Genomic DNA, 18,770 nt, shown 5'->3' with positions numbered 1-18,770 from the left:
CACATGCTTCTCACTTTCATAGCATTCAGGTTTGTGTTCATATCTTATCTCCTTCATGAAGTCTAAAATACAGCCCCTTCTGTCGATTTTTTCCTCTGATTATACTGTAAGTTTCATGAAAGTAAGAACGTTGTTAGATCTGTTCATTGCGATATTCTTAACACTGAACAGTGGGTAGCACAAAACAGGTAAGCTGTGTTTATGGAATAACTTGTATCCTATATTACGTTATTAGTCAACTAAAAGTATGACTCAGTAAAAATGTCTCACTGGGATAGTTGTGTATTTAAAGACATCAGGCATGAAACTTTGACATTGGCTTAATTAATACTTCTAAAAATTGCTCAGTGACATTCATATTTTGGATCTTTTAGGGAATTTTTAAATGAGGAAATGTAAGCTTCCTTTCTAAAGTAATAAAACATGCACAGGAGGTAAATGTAAATGAATATTTAGATTCTTGTACTTGCTTCACTTACGCATTCCTTTTGATTAAAAGAATCTTAGACAACTTCTTTTATCTGGGAATTTAATAGGATTTTATTACCTTGGTTTTTAAGTCTGGAAAAATAGAAAACTTAGTATAGTTAAAAAACAGTTAACCTTAGTAACTGTGTATCATGAGACGAATGAGTCTAGGCTCATTCTAGTAGTAGTTCTCCTGCAAAGCTAGCTACCTAAATGTGAATTGGCAAGGTATAAAATACTTGCCGAAATAGCATCAATCTGGAATTGAGTTGGACACGGTTTTGAAATTGATAAAGTTTTCTGTGTCTTTCTCTGTGTGGCAGTCTACAGAGTCAAGCTTCAGTTATTTTTGTTAAATCAGTTGTACTGTGCTGACTTTCTATTTATTGCTTCATTAAAAAGCATTTTATAACAAATAATAGAATGAAAGATTGATGCCTTAGAAAAGGATTTTACGTATCACTACATATCAGCCCAGCTTTGAGGACCAGTTTAAAGGAAAAGTCACTTATTTTTACTCTCATTCTCTAAGAACTGGAGGCCACCCTGCTTTAGGATAGTTCTATTTATTTACTTACTTCCTTGACCCGTGTGTCCCCCCTCCTTTTTCCCCACTTTTCTAACCATAGCACCATTTTCTTTCTAGATTCCCAGTTATATACTTCATGTTTTATAGCTCTTCTAAATCATCATTTTAACTAAAACTTAATTTTCTGACGATGGAGCTGACATTTTGGTATTTTTTCTATGTGTTACATGATTTTATTAATTAGATTTCTGGCAGCCAAGTATATTGTTGGAATACATACTCTTTGTTAATATAGAGTCTATTCAAATTTACTACCACAAAGTCGTCTATAGTGTTAAGAAATCTTATTAATTTGTCATTTAATCTTAGCATTTGTTTTTTTCATGAAGAATGGATACAACTGAAAGTTGCCAAAGGGAAAGTTATTTGTGTGGTCTACACATCTATCAAGACTGTGCAGTTTCTAGTATGCTGTATTTTAACTCCTAAAACATAGTTCCTTTTCATGGAGTTCATGCTGGTTTTGGTTTTTTTTTGCCACTGTATCTGAAAAAACAATACGATTGTAAGAGTGTTCTTTAACCCCCAAATCATTTGTTTGGTGAGAAGTTTGATTTTTTACTAGCAAAAATTTATACTAGTAACAGTTCATTTCAGATCTCTTACCTACTTTATACCAGTACTTTTCAAGCTATTTTGTTGTAGAGTGCCAGTTTTAACAATTTCCAATTCATCAAGGACTGTTATTTTTGTGAAATACAATATAAATGAATTGCTAGAAAAGTGAAATTAAAACAAAAAACAAAAGATAGGTCCTAATTCTTACTGTCATATTCATAAATAAAAATGTATTCTGTCAAATTAATGTAAAACATTCTAAACACTGAATTTCTGTATTTATCTTATTGGAGAATAGTAAGTAGTTTGCAGATCAATACCATTACACAAATCATACTTTTAAGAAGCATATCTATAGGCTACTGTTTGTAGTGTTTAATGTTATTTCAGAAGCATATTGATCAATATGATGAATAGATGTTATTTAAAAAAAAAATGTTCATGTGTTACCTTTTCAGAACCGAGAGCTCCAGATCATGAGAAAGCTAGATCACTGTAACATAGTGCGATTGCGTTATTTCTTCTACTCCAGCGGTGAGAAGGTAGGTCTTACAGAAGTTATATATTGAATATTGTGATAAACTTGTTATTCTTTTAGCAATTAGAACCCCCTCTCTTGTGAGACACTTTTGTTAATTGAATAGAGGGATTCCAAAGCACAGGTCCCAGTGATTCTGAGCCCAAGATATTGTCAAAATATCATCAGTTATATCACAAAAATGTTAATGATTCATACCACCCATCCCCCTTTCTTTTCAGAAGATGGAATAACTACATTGGTCTTTTTTTTTTTCCTGCTTGTCACTATCCCCTCTTCCCAGATTCAATCTTTCTTTATATTCTTCTTTCCTTCGCTGGTTTAGGGTGAAGAGGCAGGGCAGGTAACAAACCACTTGAATTTTTTTTTTTTTTTTTTTTTTTTAGCTAAATAAATATAACTTGGATAAGTTTACTTGATATTTTAAACTTTAGATTTCATGTATGTAATATCAAATGTTCTTAGATCCTTAATGCCTCTTGATGTAGCCCAGTATTCTTGTTACTTCATGTAACTCTTTTCCGATATGATAATTTTTAATCATTTTTCACTAAGATTGAGTCTCTCCTTAAATTTTTTTTTTCATGACAAAGCCTGTATTGTAGGAGGCTACCTAGTATTAAGCCAGTATTGTATATACATGCCCACAGATATTGTGTATATATGTGTATGTCATAGATGATATGTTTTAACAGTCGCAGTTAGAAAATTGGCCCTTTATTGATGCTTATTCTTCCATTTTTTAAGAAAATGTTTTAATGATACTTCTGCTTTATTGGGGATTGTAAACCTCATAAGTTTTGAGCTCTTTTACTTCTAAACTCAATTACTTGGTTCTTGCTACTTTTTTTTTAACCTACCAAACTGCCTGTTTTATTTTTAATTTTACCTATTTTGGCATGTCTTTACTTTCGTCCTGTGCCTTCCTCAATAAAATCATGCAGTACTTGTTATGTTCATAGCACTCTTATGATGGAATTTTTCATCTTCATGGGGATTTGTTTTGTTATTAGGTGCCACACTTCGTGATACCCCTGGGTCAGAGTTATTTGTTCCATGAACCATTAGACTCATTTGCAAGTACCTCCTTAAAAGTCCCTAAACATTTTCTCTTGATTACCTGTATTTATATAGCATTCCCTATAATTCAAACATTGTTTTAATATTTTGTAAATATTGACTAATTTAACTCTTAATGTAGTTAAAGAGCAGAAAGAGGAGAAAGATATCAGACCTTTTGAATCTAAGGCACCTGATATCTTACCTGTATGGTTTTAGTTTGATGGGAATTGCCCATGATGGTCAGCCTTACCCTGACTTAATCCTGCATAGGGAGTGGCAGGTGATTAGCTGTTATCATCAGTATGGCCTAGAGTATAATTTCCTCCTTGCTGCTGTGCTTCCCTTCCTGTTTGTTTTTAATGTTCTTGTAGATAGAGAGCAACCAGAAGTCATTAACAGAAGTTATCCAAAAGGAGAGCAAACCTCTGTCTATTGTAAAAAGAAATATACTTAACTAATACTGTATTTATCTCAGAACTTTCTCTTGAGCATTACTAATCCTCCAAAGTGAAAAAAGGACACCTGTGAATTGTAGAATAGCTTAATTACAAACACCAAGGAAAAGGAAAAAAGGGGAAGGGGGAGGAAGGAAAGGAGAAAAAGAAAAAGGGAAGGAAAATCATGGTCCTTCTTTAAAAAAAATTAAAAAAGCTGGCTTGGCACCTGTCGCTAAGTCGCCAGCCACATATACCTGAGCTGACAGGTTCAAATCCAGCCCGGGCCCACCAAACAACAATGACGGCTGCAACCAAAAAATAGCTGGGTGTTGTAGCGGAAGCCTGTAGTCCCAGCTACTTGAGCAAGAGAATATTTTGAAATAATCAAAATCTCTCCCTGGGCAAGAGAATCACTTGAGCCCAGGAGTTGGAGGTTGCTGTGAGCTGTGATGCCACGGCACTCTACTCAGGGCAACAGCTGAGGCTCTGTCTCAAAAAAAAAAAGTTTTCTGAAGATATGCACAGGTTTGAGACTTGCGATAATCTTTCAGGCACTAGACAGAGAATTTCTTCTTGCCCTACTTATGATCTCCACTTCTTAGTTGTTTTGGTAGGACTAACATACCATTCAAGAGACCAAGTAGTAAACTAATTCTTCTCATGGGAGAAGATGGGTTCTGCTCTAGGATTAAGAGCTCAGGTTAGTTATTATCAATTTTTACATTCTAAGCAGAGGTTACTGGAAGTAAATACTGCTGTTTAGAAAGAGATATAATGTCAATGAAACTGTTACAAGTTCTTAAAGGTGATTTATCTCTGAATGTGGCAGTCTGACATTTGGTGGGCATTTTTCTAGCAGAAGTATTTTATGTATTGCTTTATGTGTAAGAGTTTTGGAGGAGGAAATAGTAAATTAATCATTTGAGTTGCCTGTGAGACAGGCAAGTAGAGATACCCAGTGGTACATGGCAAGAGGTCTAAGTTGAGAGATGACATTGACAAGGTGAGATGGTGAGGTGTGGAGTTTTTTGGGGAGAGGAGATAAGGGATACTGTCTGAGGCCAGGACAGGTTTCACTGCAGTTTGACAATATTTATTGTCTTTCGTTCTAGAATTTGTTGAGAACAGTCTTAATTTGAGAGAACTGTAAAAAAATCCAGTGCCTTTGGGTGAGATTCAGGTTTTGTCTAAGCAAGACAATAAAAAGAACCCTTCATTAAGAGATTGAGGTTATCTGGAAGTTTCTTCTTGAGATTTCAGCACAGAGAAAGCTTTTAGACGGAGATAAGTAATAAGAACACAGCCTAAAGCAAGCTTGAGGAGGCGAGTGTGATTTGGTTTAGAGTAAATAGTATTCTCCACTCACCATTAGAGAAAAATGGGATATTTTATTATTTTGAAATAATCAAATTATGTGAATTTAAAATTTTGTGAATTCTCATATCCTATAAAATTGTGTTTTAAAAAAATATTTGGATATAGAAACTCCCTCCCACTATCTGGACAGGGGGTTTTGTAAGGAACAAATGTAATAATGTCCTCAGGTACTTACCATAGCATCTGGAATATAATTAACACCTAATATACACTAATTTATAATTTTAAAAATTATTATTTAATAATAGCAAATGCTAGACATCAGACATTATCCTTAGCTCTTTGTATGTACTTTAAAACTTACTTAAACTTCATAGCAACCTAGAGGGAAAAAGGGATACTGTTGTTACCCCCATTTTATGGGAAAAGAAACAGACACTAGCAGTTCAGTTAAGTTAATCCCAGAGCCTCACATCTACTAGATGGCAAGGTTGGGAGTTAGCCCTAGGCAGTCTGACACCAGAGTCTGTTTAGTATGCTGTACTGTTTAGCATAGACTAGACACTATAGCATAGAATAGATTTCTTCTGAAGCAGTATGCTAGAAATGTAACATTAAAAATAGTAATGATTGTTGGACAAGGGGAGATTGTAATAGTAGTAGTGGTAATAGCAATAATACCTAAAACATATGGTGCTTACTATATGCCAGCTATTAATCTAAGTACTTAATATTTGCTCATTTAATCTTCATAATGGTCCTGTGAAAAGGAGGCAGAGAGAAGTTAAGTGCCTGCCCATAGATTGACTTAAACCAATATTTTAAACATACAGTCTGAAGGAGGTCTGTGACCCTCTTAAAATGAAGATTATATGTTTTTTTTGCCAGGAGCTAGTTTGTATCTTTTGTTAGAGAGATCTCTGACATCAAGTAAGATTAAGTCATTAATGATTAATGATTAATGATGAATGATTAAGTCATTCATCCAAGAGGCAAGGAGATGTGTTCATAGCTAATTGTGTAAATATTTACAATGAAATGTTTTAATGTTTTTTCATTCTTCACACACCAGGTGGTAGGACTTAGATTTAAGCAGGAACAGTCCAGCTCTGGATTCCTTTAATCCTCTGCTAATATCACCATTATTAATTTTGTTATATATTTACTTTTAGTATGGAACTTTTATCGGCGGTGACTAAAACTTGATGTATTTGGACTCATTTCTAATTCAGTTGTTAACTTCTTTGAGAGCAGATATGTGTACATGCCATTATGTTAAAGGATATAAGAAAGAAATACAAGGCCAAGAACAGTTCCTTCTTAATTTTAAAGCACTCTAGTGTAAAAGAAAGACTGTTCTGGAGTTAGTCATGTGAATGTGCATAGTGACTTCACTGGATACCGATTGCGTGTCCTAAGACAAATTGCTTTATCTCTCTCCTTATCTGTAAAATAAGGAATACATACACACATCCTTGTGTTATTGTGAAAATTAAATGTGGTCACATAAGTAAAGTTTGACCTACGATATCTTACATTCTTCCTTTACTAACCATTAGTTATTACTGTTCCCTGTGGTTTTATTCTCCATTTTTCTCTCTCTTTTTTGTACTTACTCTGGGCCATATTCTTAACTTTTGTGACTTCAATGACTCTCTAATATTTATCTTCACCTCAGGTCTCCCTGCTGACCTCCAGATTCCCCTAACTAGAAACCTCTACCTGAAAGACTGGGCCATCACATTTAGCATGTTAGAATTTATTTCTCTTCTTTTATATGTCAGTTATTAAAATAAGAAACCTGAATGTTATCCTTCGTCTCTGTTAAATTATTTGAATCTATTCTTTGAATTCCACTGAGAACTGCTCCTTTACTCCAGGCCTACATTATTTCAAATCTAAACTCTTGTTGATTCTTTTCTTCTAGTGCATATCTTTGTATCCTTCCCTCCCCCAACCTAAACAGTATTTTAAAACAGAGGTAAGTCATAGATTACTGTGTTCACTCTGAAAGGACAGTGTGGGCCATTGTGTTGAGAATTCAGTGTCTGGGTTTAGCAAAAGCATTATGATTAATTAGCTTCAAAAATGTTGGAGATGGGAGTTTTGACCCACTATCCCCAATGTAAACCTGAAAGCCAATATTCTCTCTGATTGTATCACTTTTTCACTTGCCTACAAGGTAAATTCCAGATTTTTTAGCATGACGTATAATGTTTTTGAAGATTTGTACTGTAACCTTTCTTGACTCATCTCTCTTGTCTGACAAGCTCCCTATGCTCTGGCCTTGCCAGAGTGTGTGCAGATGTCAGAATATGTTGTACTTTCTCTGTTAATGCAAATGCCTACTAGAATGCCTCCTCTTCCCTCCAACCCAGGTCTATTCTTGTTAGGTGAATTTTGTTCATTGTTTTATCTGCTCAAAAGTAGCCCCATCTGATATCTCACTATTTTTTTCTTTGTGGCCTTAAGCCACAAAGCTTATCTCTTCTTAAAATATTTTGCCACGTGTCTTTTATACCATTTTTCTTATATTATAATTGTTACTATTTTTAACTAGATCATTTTACTAGGTTACAAAATTCTCAACCAGCATGGTTAAATCTTACTCAGTTTTGATGATTCAGCTCCTAGCCTGGTACCTGAGACAATGAATGTTTAAAATTAGGTAGATGATTTATTAAAAGTCTTCTAAATGTTCCTAGAAGACTGAGAACCAAAGGAGGGTCTAATATGTAATATGTTAACGTTGTTTTTTGAAGCTTATTGGGATTTTTTAATAGGTCTTATAATAACTATTTTTATAGACTTTTATGACTTCCTTTTCAGTGTTATTCGTTTGTAAAAAATTGTGGTAAAATATCTATAACAAAATTTACCATTTTAAAGCATACAATTCCAAGAGGATTATATTCACAACAGGTGCACTAATTGTCACTATTTTCAAAACCTTATTCATTTTATCATGAAATCAAATTGGATTTTGCCAAATGCCTTTTCTGTGAATATTGAGATGATCATGTGGGGTTTTTTCATCTTTCTGTTAGTATGGTGTATTACCTTGATTTTCTTATATTGAACCACTCTTGTATTCCTGAGACATAAATCTTACTTGTCCATAAAGTAAAATCCTTTTAACATTTTGGTTTTGGTTTTCTTGTATTTTCTTGAGTATTTTTGCATTTATATGTATGAGGGATATTGGTTTGTAATTTTCTCATGTCTTTATCTGGCTTTGGTATCAGGTTATTGCTGGCCTCATACATTGAGTTAAGAAGGATTTGTTCCTTTTCTGGTTTGGGGGGTAAGAAGAGTTGTAGAAGAATTTTCGTTTATTTAAATGTTTTGTAGAAGTGGCCATTAAAACCATCTGGTCCTGGATTTTACTTCCTGGGAGGTTTTTGATCATTAATTCACTTCTATTTGCTATGTAAGTTTATTGATAGTTTTTTTCATCTTAAGTCAGTTTATTAATTTGTGTGTTTCTAGGAATTTGTCCATTTCATCTAGGTTATCTAATTTGTTAACATATGAGTTTTCATAGTATGCTATGATAGTCCTTTTTATTTCTGTAAGGTCAATAGTAATAGCCTTACTTTCATTTCTGATTTTAGTTATTTGTCTTTTTTTCTTTGTTAGTCTAGGTATAGATTTGTCAATTTTGTTGATCTTTTTTAAAAAGCAACTTTCCAGTTTGTTGATTCTCTCCATTGTTTTTCTGTTTTCTATTTTATTCATCTCTGCTCAGATATTTTTTAATTCCTTCATTCACATATTTTTTGGTTTATTTTTTTGTTTTCTAGTCCTTAGGGTTGTAAAGTTAGGTTACTGATTTGTGCTCTTCTTTTTTAATGTAGGCAGTACAGCTATATATTTCCTTCTGAGAACTGCCTTTGCTGCATCTCATAAATCTCAGGTTGTTTTTTTTTTGTTTTTTTTTTTTTCATTTATCTCAGATATTTTTTAATTTTTCTTGTTTTAAGAGTGTTGTCTTAGACCCTTTAGTGTTACTTTAAAAGAATTCCTGCAGCTGGGTAATTTATAAAGAAAAGAGATTGATTTTGCTAACTAGAAGATTGGGCATGTAGTGAAAGCCTCAAGGCTGCTTCCACTCCTGGCAAAAAGTGAAGGGGAGCGGACATGCACAGAGATCACACAGTAAGGGAGGAAGCAAGAAAGATAGGTTGGAGGTGCCAGGCACTTTTTAGCAACCAGTTCTTACTAATAGAGTAAAAACACTCATTACTATGAGGAGAGCACCAAGCCATTTATGGGGGATCCACTTCTGTGACCCAAACACTTCCCCATCAGGGTCCTTCTTCAACATTAAAGATCAAATTTCAACATGAGGTTTGGGAGGTAAACATCCAAGCTGTAGCAAGTGTGTTGTTTAATTTCCTCTTCAACCCCCACCTGGTTGCTTAATTTCCACACGTTTGTGAATTTTTCACTTTTCTTTCTGTCACTGATTTTTAGTTTCATTACATTGTGGTCAGAGAAGATACATATGATCTCAGTTTTTAAAAATTTACTGAGAATTGTTTTACGGCCTAACAGGGGCATACAACCTTTCAGCTTCTTTGCCATCACATTGGAAGAAAAAGAGTTGTCTTGGGCCACACATTAAATACACAAACACAAATGAAAGCTGATGAGCAGACAAACAAACAGAAACGCCCATGGATAATTTTTGTGATATCTACCAATACAGATAAGCAAAAAAGTCCTCACATAATCTGCATATGGCCCATCAGCTGCAGGTTCTGCACCTCTGATTCCTAGATAATGTCCGCATTTGAGAGGATTATGTTTTCTCCTTTGGGGGGTATTCTGTGTATGTCTGTTTGGTCCAGTTGGTTTATAGTGTTGTTCAAGTCCACTTTTTTGTATTGATCTTTCTTGATGTTTGGTCCAGTATTAAAAGGGATGTATTAGTCTCCAACTATTATTGTGGAACTTTCTATATTTCTTCTTTCAGTTGTCAGTGTTTGCTTCATATATTTGGTTATGTTGTTTGGTACCTACATGTATGAAATTATTATTTCTTCTTGATGAATTGATCCTTTTATCAGTACATAATGTCTGGAATGCCATTTATTTTTTTTTCTTGGCACTGCTCTTGCTGCCTCCAATGCAGTGTTGACTAAAAGAGGTGAAAGCAGATACCCTTATATTCTTCTTCATGACATTAAGAGAAAGCATTTTGTCTTTCTTTCATCTTTATGTATGATGTTAGCCTTGAGTTTTTCTTCCATTCCTAGTTTGTTGAAACTTTCTTATCATGAAAGGATATTTGATTTTGTCAAGTGCTTTTTGTCCATCTATTGAGATGATCATGTGGATTTGTTCCTTTTTCTCTTAATATGATGTTTTATATAAATTTTATTTTCTAATTTTAAACCTACTTTGCATTTCTAAGATTATTCTCATTTGATCATAGTGTATAATCATTTTTCTATGTTGCTAGATAGTATTTTGTTGAGGATTTTTACATCTATATTCATAAAGGATATTAATCAATTTTTTTTTCTTTTATTTCTCTTGCCATGATCTAGTTCTGGTATCAGGATAATTCTGGCCTTACAGAAAGATTGAAAAGTATTCCTTCTTCTATTTTTTTGGAAGCATTTGTGAAGAATTGGTATTAATACCAATTAGTAGACGCTTTTAAATAGTGTAGAACAGATGCTAAGATAAAAAGTACATAATATTTTAAAGGGCTGGTGGTGTTTTACAGCATAATATGTACAGAGAAAATATAAGTGCAATAGAACATCTGTAAGTTGACCACCCAAAGGACTGTAACACACTGGTAAACATACAGAGGTGGTCAGTATAAGCAACTAGGCTTGTTGTACTGATACATACATGTGGTACCTGTCTGATCTGTGAAAATTGGGTCAGCTTAAAGTGATGGTCAACATGTGGAGGTAGTCCACTATGGAGGTTCTATTTTAGTTTGAAATTGCTGTTATATAAAATATAGGGACATGTGGGGATGATAGTGGGAAGTGAAGCTAGGGAAGTAGAAGAGGATCATAAATGATTATTTAGGTCAAAGTCAGCCTCCTTGTGTAGAAAGGATTTTGTTGCTATTGTTACTTTAATCAAATGAAAACCGCGTTCTATAGAAATGGTACTAGGATCAAGTTTGCAATGTACAACTCCCTCTACCCTTTTCCTCTCCATTTTACTGCGTGAAAATCACTGATAACAGGGAAGTTTATTCACTAGACTGTCAGGAAGAAGAATTATCAAAACCTCACAAAGTATAAGTTGTTACTGATGGCATATGAAGTGGTAACTATCATCTACTTGAAAATGTTAATGTAGGAGTTTCTTTTGAATATCAGTTGCCACCTTTGTTATGTTATTTTTATATTTTGGTGGAACTAAAACATTATTATATGCATATTATTAAAAAATTGAAATAACATAGAAGGGGAAAAACTTAAAGTAAGATCATCTTTACCTTAATCTCTAAATTCCCTAGTCCCACTCTTCAAAAAGGTAAGTTTCTTGTAAGCCTGTATGAGCACATAACATACATATTATTTTGGAACATAAGCCCCTGTTTCCCAGCAACGTAATTGTAGAGTTTTTTATTTCTATATACATAGATTTTACACCCAGTTTCCTCTGTTGTTAACATATTAACATGGTATATTTTTTACAGTTAATGAATCAATATTGATACACTATTATTTACTGAAGTTCATAGTTTATTCAGATTTTCTTAGTTTTTGCCTAATATCTTTTATTTTATGATCTCATTTGAGACGCACATTACATTTACAAAGACAAAGTGAAAGAAAGAATACCACATTTGAGAACCATATTACATTTAGTTAGTGTGTCTGTCCCCTTAGGCCCCCTTGGCTGTGGCAGTTTTGCAGACTTTTCCTGTTTTTGATGATCCTGATAATTTTGAGGAGTACTGGTCAGATATTTTATAGGATACCTCAATATTGGGCTTGTCTTATTTTTTTTTAATGGTAAAACTAGGGTTATAGATTACTGAAAAGAAGACCACAGAAGTAAAATACTGTTTTCATTGTATCATATCAAACATATATATAATCAACATAATTTTTGATTATTGCTTCTAACCTCCGTTACTAGCCTGACATAGTGTTTGTTAGTTTTCTCCACTCTTTCTTTACCCAAAGAAGTCACTATGCACAGACTACACATAAGATGGGAGTTATGCTCCTATATTTCTTTTCCTTAATGGTAGAGTGGCCACATAAATTAATAGGATTTTTTTCTTTTCTTTATTATTATTATTATTTTTTTTTTTTATCACTATGGACTCCTGTATGTTTATTGATAAAACTGTTTCAGCTTTGGCCATGGGGAGCTTTTTCAGATAGCTACTGTGTTTCTTTAACGTAGCCTCCATCAGTGTGGGCTTTTTGTTTTGTTTTATCTTATTTTTGAGCCTGTCTTTATTTTCTGATAATATAATATATGGCATATAAGTTATTTGTAATTCCTTGCTCTTAATACATCTTCCTTCATCTTACAGATGCATGAATGTGCACATGTACACACAGAAAATTGTTTTCATGGATTTAATTCTTAGAAATGGGATTGTTGAATATAGTTGAGGGATTGTATGTCTTCTCTTTTATGTTAACACATTAACTCATTGTTTTCCAGAAGGTTTCATGAGTTGGGCTTTCACCACAATCATGTTGTAGTGCAGGAGTGTCTCCAACCTTTTTACTTTTTGCCATATGTTGAAAGAATAAGAGTTGCCTCGGGCCACACAGTAAATACACAAACACTAAGGAAAGCTAATTAGAAAAAGAAAAAAGGTCTCTTCATACTTTTCCAGATATCTGACACCGCATATGAGCAAAATAAGTCCTTATAAAATCAGGTTGGAGCTATTGCTGTAGTGACAGTGACCCTATTCTAATACTAGTTTTCTCTAGCCAATTTGACATACCCATCACAGAAAAGATAGCTATTGTGTTTTGTTTTGTTTTCTTCTTCTCTTTTTTCTTTTGAACGCATTGACTGCCACACTAAAAAATATTTTTTTTCCTTGGGGCCACAGTGTTTTCATTATGAAAATAGAATAAAAACTTCAAAAACAAAATGATCCTTTGTAGTTGAATGAAAAATGTGTTTTTTAAAAATTATTTTCTGAGCTTGAGTCCTGTGACTGAGGACATATTTACTGAATATGAGAATTGAGTCTTTTATAATTCCACAGGTATTTAGTTATATCTGCAGTGGACCTTGGCTGGTCTTTGATAACACCTCCTGTAGCATGTCCACAAAGTATGTGCAACAGTGTCACATGGCTGCATACTATTGTGTCAATTTTGTCAAAGAACTGCCAGGGAAACATTCAAGGGGAAATGTGCAATTGAAAGTTAACGGTAATTAGAGAGCACAGTCTAGCATGTGGGGCTACTGAGTGTGGGACAGCTAGAGCAGGGCAACAGGAGATGGTGATGGGGGGTTGCCTACATATCACAGTGCTCTCAAGGTCAAGAGACCTATGAGTTATGTATGCTTCATGAGGCCCATGGCTCAAAACTAGCATGAGTTAAATACAATTCACATGGCAATTAATGTGTTAATTATTATAGGGTACACAATAATTGTATATCTTTATAGGCTATATGTGATGTTAATGATACAGGCATGCAATATGAATTAATCAGATCAATGTTAATTGGGGTATCCACGCCTTAGACATTTATCATTTCTTTATGTTAGGAACATTCCAGTTCTGCTCTTGTACTTATTTAAAACATACCCTAACTTGTTGATTTTAGTCACTTTGTTGTCTTATTAAATAGTGTTCATTCTTTCTATGTTTTGAAGTTTTTTTGCCATTTGGAATTCCCCAGCCCAAGTCTAAGGAAAATCGTGGGCTACCATGGTGTGGTGTTGGATGTTTCTTAGTGGGTTATCTTAGCTTTCTCACATTGAATTTTCTTTTTTTTCTCTTTTTATTAAATCCTAGCTGTGTACATTGATATATTCATGGGGCATCATTCACTAGCTTCACAGATCGTTTACCAAGTTTCACGTATACCCTCGTAAGATGCACGGCTGGTGTAATCCCACCAATTCCCTTCCCTCTACCCATCTCCCCCCCTTTCCCTCTTCCCCCTATTCTTAGGTTGTAACTGGGTTATAGCTTTCAGGTGAAAACCCTAAATTAGTTTCATAGTAGGGCTGAGTACATTGGGTACTTTTTCTTCCATTCTTGAGATACTTTACTAAGAAGAATATGTTCAAGCTCCACCCATGTAAACATGAAAGAGGTAAAGTCTCCATCTTTCTTTAAGGCTGCATAATATTCCATGGTATACATATACCACAATTTATTAATCTATTCGTGGATCGATGGGCACTTGGTCTTCTTCCATGACTTAGCAATTATGAATTGGGCTACAATAAACATTCTGGTACAAATATCTTTGTTATGATGTGATTTTTGGTCTTCTGGGTATATGCCCAGTAGAGGGATTACAGGATTGAATGGCAGATCTATTTTTAGATCTCTAAGTGTTCTCCATATCTCTTAACAAAAGGAATGTATTAATTTGCATTCCCACCAGCGGTGCAAAAGTGTTCCCTTTTCTCCACATCCGCGCCAGCATCTCTGGTCTTGGGATTTTGTGATATAGGCTAGTCTCACTGGAGTTAGATGATATCTCAAAGTAGTTTTGATTTGCATTTCTCTGATGATTAAAGATGATGAGCATTTTTTCATATGTCTGAAGGCCACGTGCCTGTCTTCTTCAGAGAAGTTTCTCTTCAAATCCCTTGCCCAGCCTGCGATGGGATCCCTTGTTCTATTCTTGCTAATGTGTTTGAGTTCTCTGTGGATTCTGGTTATTAAACCTTTGTCGGAGACATAACCTGCAAATATCTTCTTCCATTCTGAGGGCTGTCTGCTTGCTTTACTTACTGTGTTCTTGGCTGTGCAGAAGCTTTTTAGTTTGATCAGTTCCCAGTAGTGTATTTTTGAAGCTGGTTCAATTGCCCGGGGGGTCCTCCTCATAAAATACACTCCCAGACCGATTTCTTCAAGGGTTTTCCCTGCACTCTCCTCTAGTATCTTTATAATTTCATGTCTTAAGTTTAAATCTTTGATGCAGTGAGAGTCTGTCTTAGTTAATGGTGAAAGGTGTGGGTCCAGTTTTAGTCTTCTACAGGTTACCAGCCAGTTCACCCAGCACCATTTGTTAAATAGGGAATCTTTTCCCCACTGAATGTTTTTAACTGCCTTGTCAAAGATTAAATAACGGTAAGTAGCTGGGTTCATCTCTTGGTTCTCTGTTCTGTTCCGGACATCTACTTCTCTGTTTTTGTGCCAATACCATGCTGTTTTGATCACTATCGATTTGTAGTATAGTCTGAGGTCTGGTAGCGTAATTCCTCCTGCTTTGTTTTTATTTCTGAGTAATGTCTTGGCTATTCAAGGTTTTTTCTGATTCCATATAAAACGAAGTATTGTTTTTTCAAGATCTTTAAAGTATGACAGTGGAGCTTTAATAGGGATTGCATTGAAATTATATATTGCTTTGCTTAGTATGAACACTTTAACAATGTTGATTCTTCCCAGGCATGAGCATGGTATGGTTTTCCATTTGTTAATATTTTCAGCTATTTCTTTTCTTAGAGTTTCATAGTTCTCTTTATAGAGATTTTTCACGTCTTTTGTTAGATAAATTCCCACATATTTCATCTTCTTTTGCACTACTGTGAATGGGATAGAGTCCTTAACTGTTTTTTCAACTTGACTATTGTTGGTATATATAAAGGCTACCGATTTATGAATGTTGATTTTGTAACCTGAGATGCTGCTGTATTCCTTAATCACTTCTAAGAGTTTTGTAGTAGAGTCCCTAGTGTTTTCCAGATACACAATCATATCATCTGCGAAGAGCAAAAGTTTGATCTCTTCTGACCCTATATGGATACCCTTGATCGCCTTTTCTTCCCTAATTGCCGTGGCTAAAACTTCCATTACAATGGTAAAAAGCAATGGAGACAATGGGAAGCCTTGTCTGGTTCCTGATCTAAGTGGAAATGATTCCAATTTAACTCCATTCAATATGATATTGGCTGTGGGTTTGCTGTAGATGGTCTCTATCACTTTAAGAAATGTCCCTTCTATACCGATTTTCTTAAGTGTTCTGATCATGAAGGGATGCTGGATATTATCAAAAGCTTTTTCTGCATTGATTGAGAGAATCACATGGTCTTTGTTTTTAAATTTGTTTATGTGCTGGATTACATTTATAGATTTACCTATATTGAACCAGCCTTGAGACCCTGGGATAAAACCGACTTGGTCATGATGTATAATTTGTTTGATGTGTTGCTGGATTCTGTTTGTTAGGATCTTGTTGAATATTTTTGCATCTATATTAATTAGTGATATCGGTCTATAATTTTCTTTTCTTGTTGGGTCTTTTCCTGGTTTGGGGATTAGGGTGATGTTTGCTTCATAGAACGTGTTGGGTAGTCTTCCTTCTTTTTCTACCTTTTGGAACAGGTTGAGTAATATAGGTACTAGTTCCTCTTTAAAAGTTTGGTAGAATTCTGACATGAAACCATCTGGTCCCGGGCTTTTCTTTTTAGGGAGGTTTTGTATTGTTGATGCTATTTCCGAACTTGATATTGGCCTGTTCAGCATTTCCACTTGATTCTGGCTAAGTCTTGGAAGGTGACGTGCTTCTAAGTATTGGTCAATTTCCTTCAGATTTTCATATTTCTGAGAATACAGTTTCTTGTAATATTCATTAAGGATTTTTTGGATTTCTGAGGAGTCTGTTGTTATTTCGTCTTTGTTGTTTCTGATTGATGAAATTAGAGATTTTACTCTTTTTTTCCTGATTAGGTTGGCCAAAGGTTTATCTATTTTATTGACCTTTTCGAAAAACCAGCTTTTTGATTTATTGATCTGTTGTATTATTCTTTTGTTTTCGACTTCATTTAATTCTGCTCTAATTTTGGTTATTTCTTTTCTTCTACTGGGTTTGGGGTTGGAATGTTCTTCCTTTTCCAGTTGCTTGAGATGTCCCATTAAGTTGTTAACTTCCTCTCTTTCCTTTCTCTTGAGGAAGGCTTGCAGTGCTATAAATTTCCCTCTTAGAACTGCCTTTGTGGCATCCCAGAGGTTCTGATAGTTCATGTCTTCATTGTTGTTTTGTTCCAAAAAGTTGGCGATTTCTTTCTTAATCTCATCTCTGACCCAGCTATCATTCAGCATAAGGTTAACTTCCATGTTTTTGTATGAGTATGCAGATTCCTGTTGTTACTCACCTCAAGTTTTATTCCATGGTGGTCCGAGAAGATGCATGGAATAATTCCTATTCCTTTAAATTTACTCAGGTTAGACTTGTGACCTAAGATGTGATCAATTTTGGAGTAAGTTCCATGGGCTGATGATAAGTATGTGTATTCAGTTTTGTTGGGATGAAGTGTTCTGTAGATGTCTGCTAAATCCAAATGTTGGATGGTTAGGTTTAAATCTAAGATTTCTTTGCTCAGCTTCTTGTTGGAGGATCGATCCAACACTGCCAAAGGAGTGTTGAAATCTCTGACGATTATGCAGCTGGAGGAAATCAAGTTGCTCATGTCTGTTAGAGTTTCTCTTATAAATTGAGGTGCATTCTGATTGGGTGCATAGATATTAATAGTTGAGATCTCATCATATTGAGTTTAACAAATAAGAAGTGACCATTCTTGTCCTTCGTTACTTTTGTTCGTTTAAAGCCTATTGTATCTGCAAATAAAATTGCAACACCTGCTTTTTTCTGATTACCATTTGCCTGAAATATGGATGACCATCCTTTCACCCTGAGTCTGTATTTGTCTTTTAAGTTAAGATGTGACTCTTGTATGCAACAGATATCTGGCCTGAGTTTTTGTATCCAGTCAGCTAACCTGTGCCTCTTTAGAGGACAGTTTAAGCCGTTCACATTAATGGAGAATATTGATAAGTCTGGTGAAGTTTTGGGTATCGAGTTTTTCAAAAGTCCAGTGGGCATTTTTAATCCTTTCGCCAGTGTGGAAATTGGAGTTTGATCCGAAGTTTCAGAGTGAGTTTACTTTTGTGGTATAGGATTGGGTTGGTCATTATGGAGGATAGGTCTGAGAATATCCTAAAGAGCTGGTTTGGTTATGGCAAATTTCTTCAACATATGAATGTCATTAAAGTATTTAATTTCTCCATCATAAATGAAACTCAGTTTAGCTGGGTACAAGATTCTGGGTTGAAAGTTATTTTGCTTTAGGAGATTAAAAGTCAGTGACCACCCTCTTCTGGCTTGAAAAGTTTCAGCGGAGAGATCTGCAGTCATTCTAATATTCTTCCCTTTGAAGGTAATGGTTTTCTTTCTCCTGGCAGCTTTGAGAATTTTCTCCTTCATATTAACTTTAGTGAAGTTAATTATGATATGCCTGGGGTTGAGTCGTGCTGGGGTTCAGAAGCTGTCCACTATCTGAATTTCAGAATCTCTAGGCATGTCTGGAAAATTCTCTTTCATAATTTCATGCAGAAGGGCCTCTGTGCCCAGCGAGGCCACTTCATCTGTTTCTGTAACTCCTATGATTCGGATTCGCCTTCTTCGAATTATCCCAGAGCTCTCTGAGAGAATGATCCATTTTTGCTCTCCATTTCTCTTCCTCTTTGAGAGTTTTCGAGCGTTCAAAGGCTTTATCTTCGATGTCAGAAATCCTTTCTTCTGCTTGCTCCATTCTGTTGCTGAGGGATTCTACTGTATTTTTCATGTCTTTGAGGGCTGCAAATTCTTGCTTC

At 34.9% G+C, this 18,770-nt stretch overlaps 1 protein-coding gene across 2 annotated transcripts in view; it reads left to right on the top strand.

Annotated features, from left to right (window-relative positions):
* Positions 1-18,770, top strand: part of GSK3B (glycogen synthase kinase 3 beta) — a 236,684-nt gene that overhangs the window by 120,175 nt on the left and 97,739 nt on the right. For both annotated transcript variants that reach the window (XM_053564177.1, XM_053564176.1), the window contains exon 3: positions 2,074-2,157. In XM_053564177.1, the coding sequence (XP_053420152.1) occupies positions 2,074-2,157 (84 nt within the window). The remainder of the gene's footprint in view (positions 1-2,073; positions 2,158-18,770) is intronic.

This window comes from Nycticebus coucang, chromosome 16 (assembly GCF_027406575.1).
Source record: "Nycticebus coucang isolate mNycCou1 chromosome 16, mNycCou1.pri, whole genome shotgun sequence".
Lineage (NCBI taxonomy): Eukaryota > Metazoa > Chordata > Mammalia > Primates > Lorisidae > Nycticebus > Nycticebus coucang.
The sequence above is the reverse complement of the archived record's forward strand: the minus strand, read 5'-3'. Positions and strand labels throughout refer to the sequence as shown.